Source organism: Pundamilia nyererei, unplaced genomic scaffold (genome assembly GCF_000239375.1).
Source record: "Pundamilia nyererei isolate P.nyererei 1_Seehausen unplaced genomic scaffold, PunNye1.0 scaffold00117, whole genome shotgun sequence".
Taxonomy (NCBI): Eukaryota; Metazoa; Chordata; class Actinopteri; order Cichliformes; family Cichlidae; genus Pundamilia; species Pundamilia nyererei.
This window is the reverse complement of record NW_005187518.1, coordinates 768783-784611: the sequence shown is the minus strand read 5'-3', so window position 1 is coordinate 784611 and position 15829 is coordinate 768783. Positions and strand designations below refer to the sequence as shown.

The following is a 15829-nucleotide window of genomic DNA, read 5'->3' as shown; positions in this document are numbered from 1 at the left end:
AAAATATAAAGCCCCTTGAGTTGACTGTTGTTGTAATGTGTTGAAATGAATCACCACCTCCTTACCCACCACCTCCTTAATTGAATTGCATTGTTACATGACATGAAGTGTTTGTATTGTAACACTGACTCTGAGCTTTGTAAATCATTGCTAATAATGTCTGTGTATCATATGCCATATATTCCATGTGCCTATATTTTGTCAATACAAACAATTGCAGTAGGAAACATAGTTTTAAAAATATCTATATATAGCAAATATTATCACTCCAACCTTCAGATTGGTTTATTGACCTTAAAGGAGAGGTCAAAGGTCAAATGTGACATACCAGACTTTTAGGAGTCATATTTTTGAAGTTATAAAGCTTTTTATCAATTTTGATGAATAAATCTTTCAGTTGACCTTGAAAACCTTGGTGGATTCAGCTGAAATTTTAATGGATTGTTAACATGACCCCACACTCTACAAAGTTTTATCAGAATTCATCCAAAACTTTTTGAGCCGTTATCTCGTCGGCGGGGTTGATAATGAAAATATAGGATGTGAATTTTCCAGCAAGTCAAATATATAATGTGACAAAAAAAAACCTTCTAATAAGATGTAAGAATAAACCACAGCATGCAACCTAAGCACTGATAAAGAGTGGAGTTTGACGCACAGGAGGGTGTTGCTAAAAGGATGGCAAGGACACCACACAAAAGCCTTGAATTCAAAGCGGCAATGAAGGGTGGAGAGTAATAAAAGAAGTGGGGAGAAAGAACTTGAAGAAAGATGGACTAGAGAGTTTGATCCCCTTCTGAATAAGACACTCCATTCAAGACTTTCTGTTTCACTAACTGCGCACCAGGGGTCAGTATAGCTCAACAATTAATGGGCGTGAACACTATTGTTTAAAAAGACATTATTTTATTGCTTTTTCTTTTTTCTTTTTTGCATTGTACTGCTATTCTGGTCTTATTTTTAGATCAAATAAAAAGACCTTCAGCTACTGCTTTCTGAATTTTAATAGGCTAAATAAAATAAGTAATGCTTTATAATCCGTGATTTTATGGCCTATGAGACAAATACCAGCTGCCACTGGTGCTTAGAAATCACACATTAAAAGCAATGGAGCAGGACAATGGGAATCAGGGCGCTACCAGTTGGGTTAAAAATGCCTCTTTTGTGTCGTGTTATCAACTAGAGCCTAAAAATATCCTTCCCTATTTTCAGCTCCAAAATTTTATTATTGCATTATATTATAATATATAATATTTTACATTATTTGAATTGTAATCTGGTTGTTTTAAGTGGACAGTAGGCCACAGTATATTAAAGGATAATGCTAATAATGTACTGTACAGCCAGCCGTTTCCCGATGATTGTAATAATGTTAATTATTTAGTTATATCAGCAGCCAGAATGATGTAGGTCAGCTGGAGAGCACGCAAACACTACATTACCCAGGGTGCACTTGCACACCAACACAGTCCAGTCCCGTTCCAACAGACTGCGGTGTCTTACACTCTCCGCCTTGCACAGTGAGCTTCACCCTGATCTGCGCACAGGCGATGGGATCGCGGGCGTGGACCTGTTACCTGCTGCAGCCATCCCTATGATTAGAGAATCGGTGACGGGGGAAGCGCTCGCTTCAGCGTACGTGAACGGCACTCCGGCATATTTGAATGCAAAGTCAGCCCACAGACTGACAGCTCGGAGCTCGAAATATTTTGTCTGTTTGGTGTGTGTGTGTGTGTGGAGGGGGAAGAGAGAAAAGCCTTTTTGAATACAGTGGAGCTCCAGACAGCTGGCTGAACGCAGACTCCCTGAGCGCTTTGTCAATCTGACGCCAAATTGTGAGGACCTCGATGGGCCCCTTTACTTGGATGTAAACCGTACGCCCATGCGACGATGTCAGTGGATGTTGCTGGCTTCACTTTCCAGGTTAGGTTACAGTAATTGTTTACGTATTAAAATTAAGCCATTTTAAGGCGGAACACGCGAGAGGCACCTGGATACGCTGCACCATTTTACACACAGGATTTTATTATTGTTATTATTATGATCATTAATATTAGTGGGATACAGATGTGTCTTGATAGAGGAAAAATGGAGACAGTGGATTTGTTCATCTCGTCCTCGGATAGCCTGTAGAGCTGTTATACCGCAATGCCTCCATGCAAACCTTATGTGACGGTTTCCGTCTCCGCTGAAGAAGTGGCGGACATTTAAAGCTCACACCTTCCTTACGCCGCTATAGATTCGGCGATCGTGCGCGGTAACAGGGCAACGGGATAATGATAAACGCTGGCATCTCTTTCCCGTCACCAGTGAGGAAGAATTTCTTGTCCAAACCGACGCTCGTCACCATCACCAATGCAGCCCAGCAGAGGCGATTAAATCAGGCCGCTGCACAGAGACGGAGGCGGGTTTGTTATGCTCAGACTTGGCTGGATGCTGAACATGGTGCCACTTTCTCAGCTCTGTATTGACTACCTGTCGCCCAGCCGCCGGCTCATTTCACTAATTGCCCAGCTGTCTTAAAATGGACGAGGCTTTTCTGATGAAGGCTATTCAGGGACACTGAACCGGCTCTTGAGTGGCCATGCGTGTAGGATTTAGCTTGGACCGGCTTGTCTGGATGTAGGGCGCATATCCGCGGATATTCCCAAACACAGAAGAGAAAACAGCCTATATTCATGGAGATGGCAGGCAGTGGAGGTGCATCTATACGGGGCTGGATGAGAAATAATGAGGACCTCTGCGCAGAGGATTTCACTCAGCTCGTACACCCACAGCAGTTTGCCTAAGAGTCCATACAAGGAACATGTCTGGCAACCATCAGAGGTCATTCGGGCAAATAAATCAAAATTCTAACAAAATTATGAGCTCAGATTGTAAATGCTGGATTTTTACTGGATGGATTTAATTCACAGCTTATTAGCTGATCAGGACCCCTGAAGGCATCTCTCTGATTATGCTCCTTCACAGATAAATACGCTCTCCTGAGCCAGCTTCTTCTTCTTCTTTTTTTCACAAGACAGTTTTGAAAACAATCAGTTTTTTGGGGCATGGGGTTAGGATCCATTCTGTTTGACGTAATGTACGTTATCCCTGAATAAACTTGCCTTTGGGAATTCATGTTACTTCCACACTTTGTGCCAACAGCACAGCAGCAGCCGGTGACAGGATTTAGGATTTGGCACAGTTTCAGCAGCGATATGTGGTGATGGGGGAGAGCAGTCGCTGCTCTCTGACCCACTGATTCCCCTCACCCCTCCTCCGGTGGTCGAGGGCAGCTCATCTCAGTCAATGGGCCCTGTATGGATTTTGTGCCTGAGTTGTTCGAGGGCAGGCCAACAGTGTCAAACAGCAGTCAGGCTGCCATGAACCCATACGACAGAGCGAGCAGCACAGCGGCCCCCCTGTCCTGCACCAGCTGTGGGGGCTGTTGCTCACCCCCTCCCCCTTGCCTCATTCCCCCTGGGCCCCCTTCCTCTACTACCTCTTCCTCTTCCATGCCCCCAAACATGACCCCTGCGCCACCAATGTTTCCTGCCCCAGTCGTGCAGGTGGAGAATGGTAGCAGCTGGAACTCCTCCACCATCTCCTCCTCTGGCTCCCCAGACTCCCACTCTGGTCATCGAGGTGGGGCAAACAACCCTTACTGGACGGCAGTGTTTGACTATGAGGCCACAGCTGATGAAGAGTTAACCCTGCGGCGTGGGGACCTTCTTGAGGTTCTCTCCAAGGACTCTAAGGTGTCTGGAGACGAGGGCTGGTGGACGGGCAAAATCCAGGACAAGGTGGGTATCTTTCCAAGCAACTATGTCACAAGGGGAGACACTCCCAATTACCAGCAGCTGACTTCAGGAGGACTGGTGGCAGGTGGGGTGGGTGATTGTCCGTTGGAGATTGACTTTTCAGAACTGCTCCTGGAAGAGGTGATAGGAGCTGGTGGATTTGGAAAAGTGTACAAAGGAGTGTGGCGGGGAGAGGAAGTAGCCGTTAAGGCTGCCAGGCAGGACCCAGATGAGGATATCAGTGTCACAGCAGAGAGCGTGCGGCAGGAGGCCAGGCTGTTCTGGATGCTCCGGCACGCCAACATTATCGCGCTCCGTGGAGTCTGCCTGAAGGAGCCCAACTTGTGCTTGGTGATGGAGTATGCTCGAGGGGGGGCTCTAAACCGAGCCTTGGCTGGGAAGAAGGTCCCCCCGAGAGTTTTGGTGAACTGGGCCGTCCAGATTGCAACGGGGATGGACTATCTGCACAACCAGGCGTTCGTACCCATCATCCACAGAGACCTCAAGTCGAGTAATAGTGAGTACTTCAAAGTCTTTTATCTTCTCTGTAATCAAACAAAGATACTAAAACACATTTCAAATGTGTAGTTGTTGGAAAAAAGGTTTTGATGTAATGTACGTGTACTGAGACAGAAGAATAGAGCAGAACTCAATGGTGGATAAACATTTTAAATTGTTATGATGTGAGATCAGCAGGAGGAGTTTGCTCAGCTGTTGTGTTATCATGCAGCTCAAGGTGACTGGTTATTTAGATTATGTTGACATTATGATGAGATATTGTTTGCAGTACTGCAACCTTCAAGCTGACCTTTGTGTATGCTGGAGTGAGGATACACACAACCTTACATAGTTCTTCTGTTTAGCTCCTCCGTTTAATATACACACACTTGAGTTATAGGTCAAATCTACTTTAATCTAACACAAAGTCACACAGAATTGCTCATTTATTATTATTATTATTATTATTATTATTATTATTCGAGATGTTTGAAACAGGTGTTCCACTTCATTCAGTTGTAAGTAGTGGCAATAGAGGATTTTAAACAAAAAGCTGACTATATTATCATCAATTTGCCTAAGGTTTTGTTTCCTCCCTAAATTTGTATGCATGGCATTTTGGAAGATTCAATTTAGTGAACTAATTACAACTTTACTTTGATAATGACTGACTCAAGGCGAGAATAATGTGATTGATGTAGTCACAATCTATTGATCGCCGTATCAGGGGCATATTATAATACGAACAGCATATGCAGGACTCATCCAGTGTGCATCACAGTGTTTTACTAGAGAGGAGAACACATGGCACCTTTTTCTTTTTAAGAGCAAAGACGGGTGAACTAGTCTCTAATCTGAGCAAGCTATCCATCTCTGCACATGAATATGCAAAAAGTCAAGATTTTTGTTGCTGAAAGCTTTCATTGACCAGTGCTGTTTGATCATCAGGTCATATAAAGAGCAGAAAAAGAAATAAAAGCAAGATGAGATTTGCAGAAATACACTGGTTAATAATTAACTACTGTCTGAAGATGATTATCTGTATGTGCAGGCGATGACCAGAAAGCAGAATTCATGGTCTGAATTAATATATTGTATACATTTTTATTTGGTAGGGACGCTTCCTTTAACATAGTTCCAATACAGAGCATGAGTGTTTATAGCTAGTTCTAATTTCTATTCATTGTCTCTGGATGGAGTTTTGCATCTGCAGTACACAACTATAGTTTTACTGTGATCAATTGTATAAAACCACAATTGGAAAAACCTAACAGATTATCTGGGTTCCTAGACTGTAGAACAATAAACGGGAAGGACTTAGCTTAACATGATGACTGAAATCAGGTGGAAATGGTAGCTGGTCCAAGCTAAATCAGCCTATCAGGACCTCCAAGTACACACCAAATAATCATAACATTTAAACCATCTACCTAGTAGTGCTGTGCTATACTCATAGCTGGACTGGCCATCGGGCATACCGGGCATTTGCCCGGGGGGCCGATGGTGATTTTTCATTTTTATGGGCCGATGATTTTTTTTAATTTTTTTTTTATAACAGTATAAACAATGAAAGGTGGTGGATTGGCCAGATGCTGGCAGATGTGTAAAAATAACTCAGTTGTTTGGTGGTGGCTATGGTGGAGCTGCCACAAGAGGCCAGGTGGATGAGGGAAAGGGAAGGCAGGAGGAGCAGAGACCCGCCCGTCCGAGTGTCAGGTGAACTGAACTTCAGGTAAGAAGTTATGACCTGCAGTCTATCTGGATCAGATATAAACCAAGTTTAGGTGGAGTTTATTTTCGTTATGCTGAGTTTTTACCGTCAGTTACAATAACTCGTACTGCGTACTGGCTAGCATGACGGAGTTTCTACAGCTGGGTGGGTGCTATGATGTTACTGATAGTGAACTTTATTTTACTCATAAGGTTAATTAGTAGAGTTGCCAACCATCCCCTAAAAAACGGAATCGTCCCGCATTCAGAGAAAATATTACGCGTTTCGTATTGAGGTGAAAAGGAACATAGTTTGTCCCGTACTTCAGCTAGGATGGAAAAAGACACAAAGCTGGAGTTTTTCTCTGTCTTTCCGCTGTCAGCTGTCTCTTCTTCTCTCATTCAATCGTGAAACTGATCAATGATCAGCTGATCAGCTTTTCTCTCTTGCTTGTTTATCGCCCACTATACGCCAGAAAGAGGAAACCAGCGGTTGTCGCACTAAACAACAGCAGCACGTTTAAACTTGATCAGCTATTGTTAGAATTTATTTAATATTAATTTTTTCTAGTATCAGCTGATGTTTGCTGGAGCCACAGCCGTAAAAGCTGCTGGTCATGATATGGTTTGGTTATCTGGTGAGAGGGAAACATGAAGATGAAACCAGGAGATGTCCTTACTGAATCATCAGAGCTGAACAGGTGATGGAGAAACAGGTTTACCTTTTAGGTGACATGAGTGAGTTGAAGGGAAATTATGAACTGTTTCTGAGAGACAAATAACACCAGGATCCTTTTCTAAGTAGCTGACAGCTGGTAACTGTGCAGGGGCGGGTCTAGCAAAGCTTTGCCAGAGGGGCCAGGTAGGGCATTAACAGGGAGAGGGGGGCACAAATAAAATACTTTTCCTTCTTATTCTCATTTAAAATATCTAGCTTTTATTAAATAATTATCTGAATCTTACAACCAAAGTTTTTATCTGATGTACAACGTATAGAAATCATACATATACCAACAAGACTGTACATCACTGTCACAACAGCGTTTGTTTTCATTCAAAGGCTTTATGGTTTTTCCTATAATACCTGGTGAGCCGGTTTCTAGTCAAAATGCCCGGACCGATTTTTTTGTCCCAGTCCAGCCCTGGCTATACTGCAGATTTCGATATAGATCAGATAATAAGTAAATGCAGTTCAGTATTGCTGATATCAATACTGATACTTTTACAGCATAAAGGTAACTTATGTTGGAGATCACAGTGTGTGATATTTGGATCGATCTGCCTTATATCTACTACCTTGTATTGTGTACATTCACCGTTATACACCGGACCTCAGGGGGGGGGGGTGTCCTAGGTGTCTGTCACTGTGTCACTGGCAGCAGATTCTTTGGGTCCTGTGGGTTGCACTGTGGCACCAAAATCGACCTGTAGCATCTTCCAGATTCTCAGTGGGATTGAAATTGTAAGACTCAGTGACAGAGATGGTTCCTGAGCACTTTTGTTTTGTGTATGTAAGCTGATGTTGTGGCAGTGTCTAGGTACATGTGTATTAATGAGAAGATCAGTGTTATTCACTTAAATTGGCTTGCGTTTTGTAGCTGTGGCTCATCATCATACGGAAGCTTGTTTCAGACTCTAACAGATTGTACAGATGGCAAAAATTTGCCATCTTTACAATAAAATGTCAGGTTTGAGTTATTTTTCTCAGACATTTAAGTAACTAAGTCATAACTTGACTTATGTAGGGCAAAAATGTTTCTTTTAGTAGATGAAACAAGCTTCCACGTTGTTATCATCAGCAGAAACCAGTAATTTACAGTATTTCAGAAGAGAAGAGAAAGAAACACTTTAGACTGGTGAGAAATAAACACTTGTAGAGCAGCACACCGTGCTGTGCTGCTGTGTTAAATGGTTGTCCCACATTGAATATTGACATGTTTACAGTCTATATGTCAGATTTGTGGTCACAGCTATTGCAGTCAGGGCTGCCCTGTGTGCAATCCTCCGGGGCAAATGAGCCCTCTCCCAGTCACTGCAGAAATGTGATCATAAAGGTGTCATCACTGGATTCCAGTATTTGATGTGAGGTTTTGGGAATGATGACACTAGCGGAGAAACTTAAATTGATCCCAGCAGGGAGGCTTTAGTCCTGGTCTCACTTTACCATGTTTTCCCTGCCATCTCTCGCTACATCTCCTACTGCTCCTCATCCTCTTCCTCCTCCTCTATCCTCCCCTCCTCAAGGAGAGCAGTTTTGCTCTGCAACTCACTGAGCTATTTTTGGTCCTTTGTGCTACTTGCTGTTTAAAGACGCAGTTGCAGTTGCTGGTGCATCAAAGAAATAATACACAGCAAGCATCTAAGTGCGTCTGTGTGCAGGTCAGGTACGGAGAGTGTTTATTTATCCCAAGTGACATGAGTCATGGGGGACGGATAGTACAAATAAGGGTGGAGTATGTAGGATGCTGACTGTAGGCCTTTTAAGCAGGAGAGGTATGAGTAGCAAACACACTCGTTGCTCATGTGCTGTTAATCTTCAGTCCCTGTCTTCATGAGTCTCGTACTTTTCTGCCATACGTCCTCAGTTCTGTCTCTGCCGTCTTCCACCTCCTCTCTGTACGGCTCAGGCAGCAATGATGCGGGAGCTGATGCGTATTGGACAGCAGAGCCCTGGCAACAACGCCATAACGCTGCCTTTCCATGGTGACATGGGCACTGCTTCTGTGCTACTGAGTCATACAGCTGCTAGCTGCTGTCAGCTGCTGGGTAAAATGTCAGTCCCCTAATTTAGTCGATTGTGTGTGCGTGTGTGAAAATAGCAACTGAAGAAATGCAGGAAAATCTCAGGGAGGGAATGTTGGACTCTCTTTTCCCTCCGGAATAATGAATCTTGCCGTAAATGCAGGGTGCTAATCGTTAAGCATGTGATTATATGAGTCATACCCGGACTGGTGGGATGTTTGCATTAGCCTTGTGATGCCCAGAAGGGAAAATCTTGGGAAGAAAGTGAGACAGAGGAGAGAAGTAGCAGGTCAAAAGATTGGGAGGATAAGAGGGTGGAAAAGATCAGGTGGTGAAGAGAAAATAAGCTGGAGTGTGGAGACTGATGGGGAAAAAACAAGAGAAGCAGAGCATGGGGGGAAGATAAACAGTGGTTCATCTCAGTTTAGGGTTACACCTCAGCTCATTGTCCAGGTGCGCTGGTCTCAGGTGTCCTCTTCAAACCGCCGACCACTTGGCAGCACCGCGGTTACAGTGCAGCACAGGCCCCCGAGCCTCTCCACCACCTCCCGTTTCCATACTCCCAAAGAGAAAAAAGAAATCATCAAGGGAAAACGTGACACTTGTGATAGATCAAATCAGTGTTGGAAGCTTTGTGCAAGTTTTCTTTTCTTTTTTCTTTTTTTTTTACAGCAATATTATTTTTGGCTCAGATGCTTTCTTCTAAATTTATCCTGAGTGTTTGCAGCGGGTGTTTTTAACCTGCTGAGTGTCGCTGCCGTTGTGGGCCCACAGCGAGCGGGTGAGTCTGTGTAACCGGGATAATCTGATTACAGTGACCTCCTTAGAGTGATGTCACAGCATGTTTGTGGGTTGGCAGGTCATCGCCCCCGCGGCCATGCCTTACCTGTTTCTCTGATCCTGGATCAGCCTCTAAGTTGCTCAAAGCATAGGGCACCAGTCGCCCTCGCTTGACTCAAATGTAAAACTAAAGGAAGCAGAAAAGATTTAGAGTGTCGATATCTGGGCAGCGGTTAGCACTGTCGTTTCACAGCATGAAGGTCCTGGGTTTGAATCCACCATCTGGGCGGGGCCTTCCTGTGTGGACTCTCTTCTGGTACTCTGGCTTCCTCCCACAGTTTAAGGCATGCAGGTAGTGGGGTTAGGTTAACTGATGATATTAAATTGACTACGAATGGTTGTCTGTCTCTCCCGTGCTACGCCTGGCGACCTCACCCTAATGCAGCTGGGACAGGCCTCTGGACAAATGGGGAATACAAACAGTCTCAAGATGACCTGGGAAAAAAGGTTTATGATGACATTATTTCTGAAGCAGAAAATTAGTCGGGGAAATCGAGGCACATTTATCTAATGCAAAAGGATGACCTGCAATTTTAAGGAAACTTTATGCTGGAATGTGAGACAGAAAGAGGAGCCACTCTAGAAATGTTTGAAAATGTCCAATTTTTGGAGAGCTGTTTTGTTTTTGGCTTGTATGGGGCAATGGTTGAAGTGATTTTGCCCCCGTCACCCCGCCTGTTTCTCCTTAGTGACCGGGGCAGTCCTACCACAGCTCAATAAGTATGTAACTGGAGTATTAATGGTTGGTATTTAAGCACCAATCCAGTTGTTAATCAGCCTCATTTTTTTCCCTTTACTTAAAATAAATGTTAATGTTTGGAGATGGTAGTTGAACCACAGTGATACAGTGACATCACAGGTGGTAACCACAAACATCATCACCTCTGATGTCACTGTCAGTGATGTACATAAACCATTACTCATGTAGTGGCAGTGGGAGTGAAACAGAAAGCAGCATTAACCCAGCGTCCACTTACTCAGTTAAACTCTAACTTTCAACGAGTCCTCGTAAGTGGACTGTATTAAAAATATAAATTTAATAAATTCATTTAAAAAGACTGAAATTAGCTGGGCCTTCAGTATGGTTTGATGAGATGCTGATGACAAAAGTTCGGCTCAAGTGATCTGTTAAATTGTGTTTTACTTTGCTTCAGTGCAACCAGTAGTCCAAAACCTTCACAGTGAGTCCAGCTCCACACGTGTTCAGGGAATTGATTCATAAAGGTTTCAGGACTGACATCATTAGGTGATAACCACAAATATCACAAACATCACATTGGTGTTGTTAGTGGTTAACCGTGAACCACTGGGGTGTCATCATATCTGATCTTGGACTACTGGTTGCACTGAGGCAAGGTAATAACACAATTCAACAGATAAATCGACAGATACTTTGAGCTGAGAGTTTTGTAATAAGCAGTTCGTCCAGCTATATTGAAGGTCCAGTTACTTTTCCACCTTTCAACCATCTAATTTCAGTCTATTTTTAAAATCAATGTCCAAAAGATACATTTTTAATATAGTCCACTTACAAAGACTGCTTGAAAGTTATAGTTAACTGAGTAAGTGGACATGTCAATGCTTCTATTTCATTCCCACTGCCACTACACAAGTCTGAGTCATGGTTCATGTACATCACTGACACTCTGTGCATACACAGAAGCAGTGAGTCAGCTGGAGGTAAGACAATACAGGTGAGCAGATCACCTTTCTTTGCACAGCACATATCTGTGCCTGTATCCTGCTCTTACGTACCGTAAATGCTTTGTAGCTTGACTGTGTTACACTGTGGACATTTACAATATTTGTCCTTTGCTTTGAACTCCTGTTTGATAACATTATTAAAAGTCTGTAACGTATAGGTAGCTGGTGGTTTTCTGGCCTCAGATGAAGCTCCTGTAATGTTTAACAATGAATGCAAAGGCTAATACTATAGACACACACGTACACAATAAAGACAGAGCACGGTTGACAGTACCTGCTGTTATGACTGCAGCAGCTTCAAATGGAAGCCATTTACACAGTCAACAATCACGTGAATAGCGGGAGACCCTTGTCCCAAAGCTGGCTTGTCGAGTATTCTGCCTGAATATTTAAGTTATAAAGCAACATAACAATAATTCATTCAACAGATTTGTTTTTTTGCCTTTTCTTTTTTTTTTAATTTGATGTGTTACACTATAGCGGCCATGACATCAATAACAATGCTTGCGCGCTAGTGCTGTAATCGCTACTTAAGATTAGCAAGCTGAGATATGGCATATAGCTGCCGTCATTGAAAAGCCTGTCTGGCTGTGTGTGAGAACCAAAGAGCGAGTCTGTTGAGGAAAGGATTAGAGCGGTGGCCAGTGTGGGCTGCTAATCCCCCAGAGAGACAGAGCAGAGGCCGAGGCTGTGACTAACTGGGCTAGTGCGAGCCAGCGATGCTAGGAACTGGGCTCAAAACTGTTATCATGCCACAGCCTTCGAGACTGATGTGTGGAAGTGCACCCACAGCCACTTCGTTAGGTACAACTGTTCAACTGCACAATAAAGTATCCGACCGGTCAATCATATGGTGGCAACTCGGTGTATTGAGGCATAGAGAGGTTACAGGAGAATAGCTAGCCGGCATTGAGCTGAGAGGAAAACAACACTAGCCTAAATAATAATTCATTATAACAAAAGTATGCAGAAGAGACTCTCTGTGTTGAACCTTGAAGCAGATGGACTACGGGAGCAGAAGACCACACCGGGTGCCACTCTTGTTAGCTAAGAGCTGGAAACTGAGGCTACAATTCACATGGACAGCAGAAGATTGGAAAGACTGTTCTTTTCCTAAAGTCTTTACTTTTGCTGTAACATTTGGATGGCACAGTGACAATTTGGCGTAAACTACATTAAAGCATGGATCCATCCTGCCTCGTATCAGCGATTCAGGCTGCTGCTGGTGATGTAACGGTGTGGAGCATACTTTCTGGACACGTTATGGGCACCTTTGTATCTACTGCAACAATACTCAGATTACCTGAGTACCAAAATCTCTGAGGACTGTTTCCAGCACCTTGATGAGTCCATGCTGTGGCGAAATAAGCCAAGCCAAAAGCTTCAGCTTAACTTTCAGTTATTGAGAGATTAGTTGATATTTGCACACTAACTGCCCGGTGAAGCTCGCAGACAGTGTGGACAATTGTTTTTTTTTTGTTTTGTTTGTTTGACTGTCAGAGTATTGCATTTGGTCTTCTCATTGTAACATCAGGGTGGTTACCACCTATGAAAAGTAAAGTCCATATCAGAGGTTTTCAAACTATCAGGGAGGTTCAGAGTGAGGTAAAGATACTGTGTTAGGTACATGCAAAGCAATGGGGAGTTAGTTTACATGTTTTAACTTCTGTGTATAATTATGATGTTAAATACTGTGTAAATAGATAACATGAGATGTGCTTACCTTTCAAATTAGGCCACACAATAATTTTATGTGTCACATATGAAAATATTAAACCAATAACACCAATAGCAGCTTTCAGTGTATGACTTTATAAAGATGACAGCTAGTACAGATGATTTTTAATGTTTGTGTTATTAATATTTTATTAATTGAAATATTTCAGCACTGAATTAAAATGCAAACAGCCGGAGGACACCTTCTACCTGATTACGTGTGAATTATGATAACATGGCATTAACCAAGGTTTAGATTTTAAAGACCAGTTCCAATTTTACAGCTATAGTTCAGGTCAAGGATAATATTCATGATACAGGTATAATGGCTTCATGACAGCTAATGTAAAAAGAAAAAAAAGTCTTTAAAGAGAATCCACTATGTTCCTTTATGAAACAATGAGATCTGTGTATTTGTACCTAATTCCTGTGACTGCTCTAGACAAACAGTTTAAGTCATTTGTTTTCCTGTTTGCTCTGTGTGATGTCATGTAGAATTGTTATCCTTAATGTGGTCATCTTGTTCACACAACTCTGGCAGCGAGCACAGAAGCCCCACCCACTGGCAGCCAATCAGAAAATAGTGAAGGAACATTAAAAAGCTAAACAGGTTTATTATGAACTGTAAATCATTCAAAGCTACTCTGATAGAGTCGGAACCATCAGAATATATCCTCTTAAAGTTGGAAAATTAGGTCTGCTAAGTCAAGTTTATGACAGATTAAGGATCCTGGGCCTCATCTTAGGGTTTAACAGCAAATCAGAATATTAAGATTTTTCTTTTTTCTTGGAAAATCATGCAACCCTTCGAGCAACAGCTTAGGTAGCCCTGATCGGTGTCAGCTGATCTTAATCTTCGGCTACTCAACGTTTGGGTTTGACAGCCTACCTGAGAGGCGAAAGTCAGGGCAAAATAAGTCAATAATTTGGTTTGTGTGAGGCAACTATTTAGTCTGAATTTTTGTGTTACATTTAAAATGTTGGAATAAATTATGCGACTAGATTAGGCTGTGTTTTAAATTCTGCATGTCTCCAAGCTCGGTGCATGTACAGGGATGTAGGCCTGCGTGTGTATGGAGGTCGGGCTGCAGGACAAAAACTCACACTTGTGCTATCACACATGTACACACACACTTATGTACATGCTACAGCACAGCAACAATGACCCCATTCTCACACAGCAGTCCAAGACAGAGCAAGAGCAGAGCTCACAAAGGCAGGAGTCACTGCAGCGGGAACGGGGGGCGAAGGATGGGCGATGCTGGCAGTGAGGGTCGACTGTAGGCTGTGAATAGAGAGATGGATGGAAGCAAGGCAGGATGGGTAGGAGAACAGAGCAGGAATGCAGTGATTGTAGAGAAACCCCTGCAGGCTCGGCAGGGAATGGGAATAGATAGATGGATGGGGGAGGAAGGGACAGGCCAGTTTGAGAGGAGGTCAGACCAGTTTTCTTTCCCTCAGTAAGGGAGATACAGATTAAGGCTTACATCGCTGCTGCACTGAAGGCTGCAGTTCTTTTCGATCTGTGTCCATATATATGTAGGCCTCATTATACTGATAGACTTGGAGTCAAATGAGCAAATTGTATAACACATGCAGGTTTGTTAAAAAGTGAAATCATAATAATGCTGCTTACATTTTCCTAATTTTGCTGTGTAACACAGCAGCCACCTAGCAGCTGAAAATCAGTTGTTCAGCATCGTCTCCAGACTGAAATGCAGACATAAATCAGAGCCTGATCACTGTGTGCCCCTGACAGCTTTATCTTTAGTTCTCCCAGCTGTGAGAAATTTGGATGTTGCTTTAGATTAGCCGTTTAGTTTTGATAACCATGTTGGCTGTTTTGTACAAACCTGTTTTTATCATCTGCAGAATATTACCCGTCTTAAATTTACTGTTTCTCATTGTCAAATGGAAATAATTAAATATGCTTTTTATAATTCATTATTCCTCTGGCAGAGCAAATCATCTCTGGATTGCTTAGAAATCATCCAGGAGTTAGCTTCTTCTCCCCAGAAAGATCTTCCTCTGAAAGATCTTTTGTGATAACGATTCTGTCCTCCTTACATAGGTCTGTTTCAATCCCTATATTGGTGAACTACTAGATCCAGGTCAGCTGAAGGCAGATGATCAGTGCTTTTAGATCCAGGTCGAGGAGAAAAGGAGACTATGCTCTTGAGGCTGTCTCCCCAAGTTGTGGAACTAGGCTTAAAATCAGACACTGTTGGTACCTTTATGAAAGAAAGATACCTGTGCAAGTTTTCATTGCTAGAGTTTTTTCAAAAGCAATGCTCGAATTAAATACAGATTTTAAGTTGCATAATCTGCAACAGTGTGTTTACTTCATTGTTAATTTTGGCATCAAATTAGTTAAAAACCCTCATATGTTTTGGGGGCTGCTTTGTCCGACGATGTCTCATTGATATCAAACCTACAATAGATAATTTTTGCAGCTTTGGTGAGCCTAAACGGCATTACTGCAGGCTTTACTGTTTTGCTTGTAACCTAGCAACCTCTATCAACACGTCACATGAAGCGATGAACACACTACCTAGAGGCATCATTATAAATTCAGTCTTTCATTGCCACATCCAGTCCTCTTTACGTATTACTTTACAAACAGCAGGGTGGAAGGAGGATCCACGAATGTGCTCGTTGTTTGTAATCATGGTCCCTCCGTGGATCCTTCCTCTTTTCTGTGCTAACCTTATGGTCATAGTAGTTCTATTTTTCTGACAGATCAGTGTGTGTGGTTGTTTCTGGTTTATTTTTAGATCACAAATCATTTTTGTGCTGTTTTGTATGGAAGCCCGTTTCCGCCACTAAAAAAAAAAAAA

At 42.7% G+C, this 15829-nt stretch overlaps 1 protein-coding gene across 1 annotated transcript in view; it reads left to right on the top strand.

Annotated features, from left to right (window-relative positions):
* Window positions 1-1482: 1482 nt before the first annotated feature.
* map3k10 (mitogen-activated protein kinase kinase kinase 10) overlaps window positions 1483-15829 on the top strand; it is a 45614-nt gene continuing 31267 nt past the window's right edge. The window contains exon 1 of the mRNA XM_005742128.1: window positions 1483-4299. Coding sequence (XP_005742185.1) covers window positions 3303-4299 — 997 coding nt within the window. The 5' untranslated portion in view covers window positions 1483-3302. The remainder of the gene's footprint in view (window positions 4300-15829) is intronic.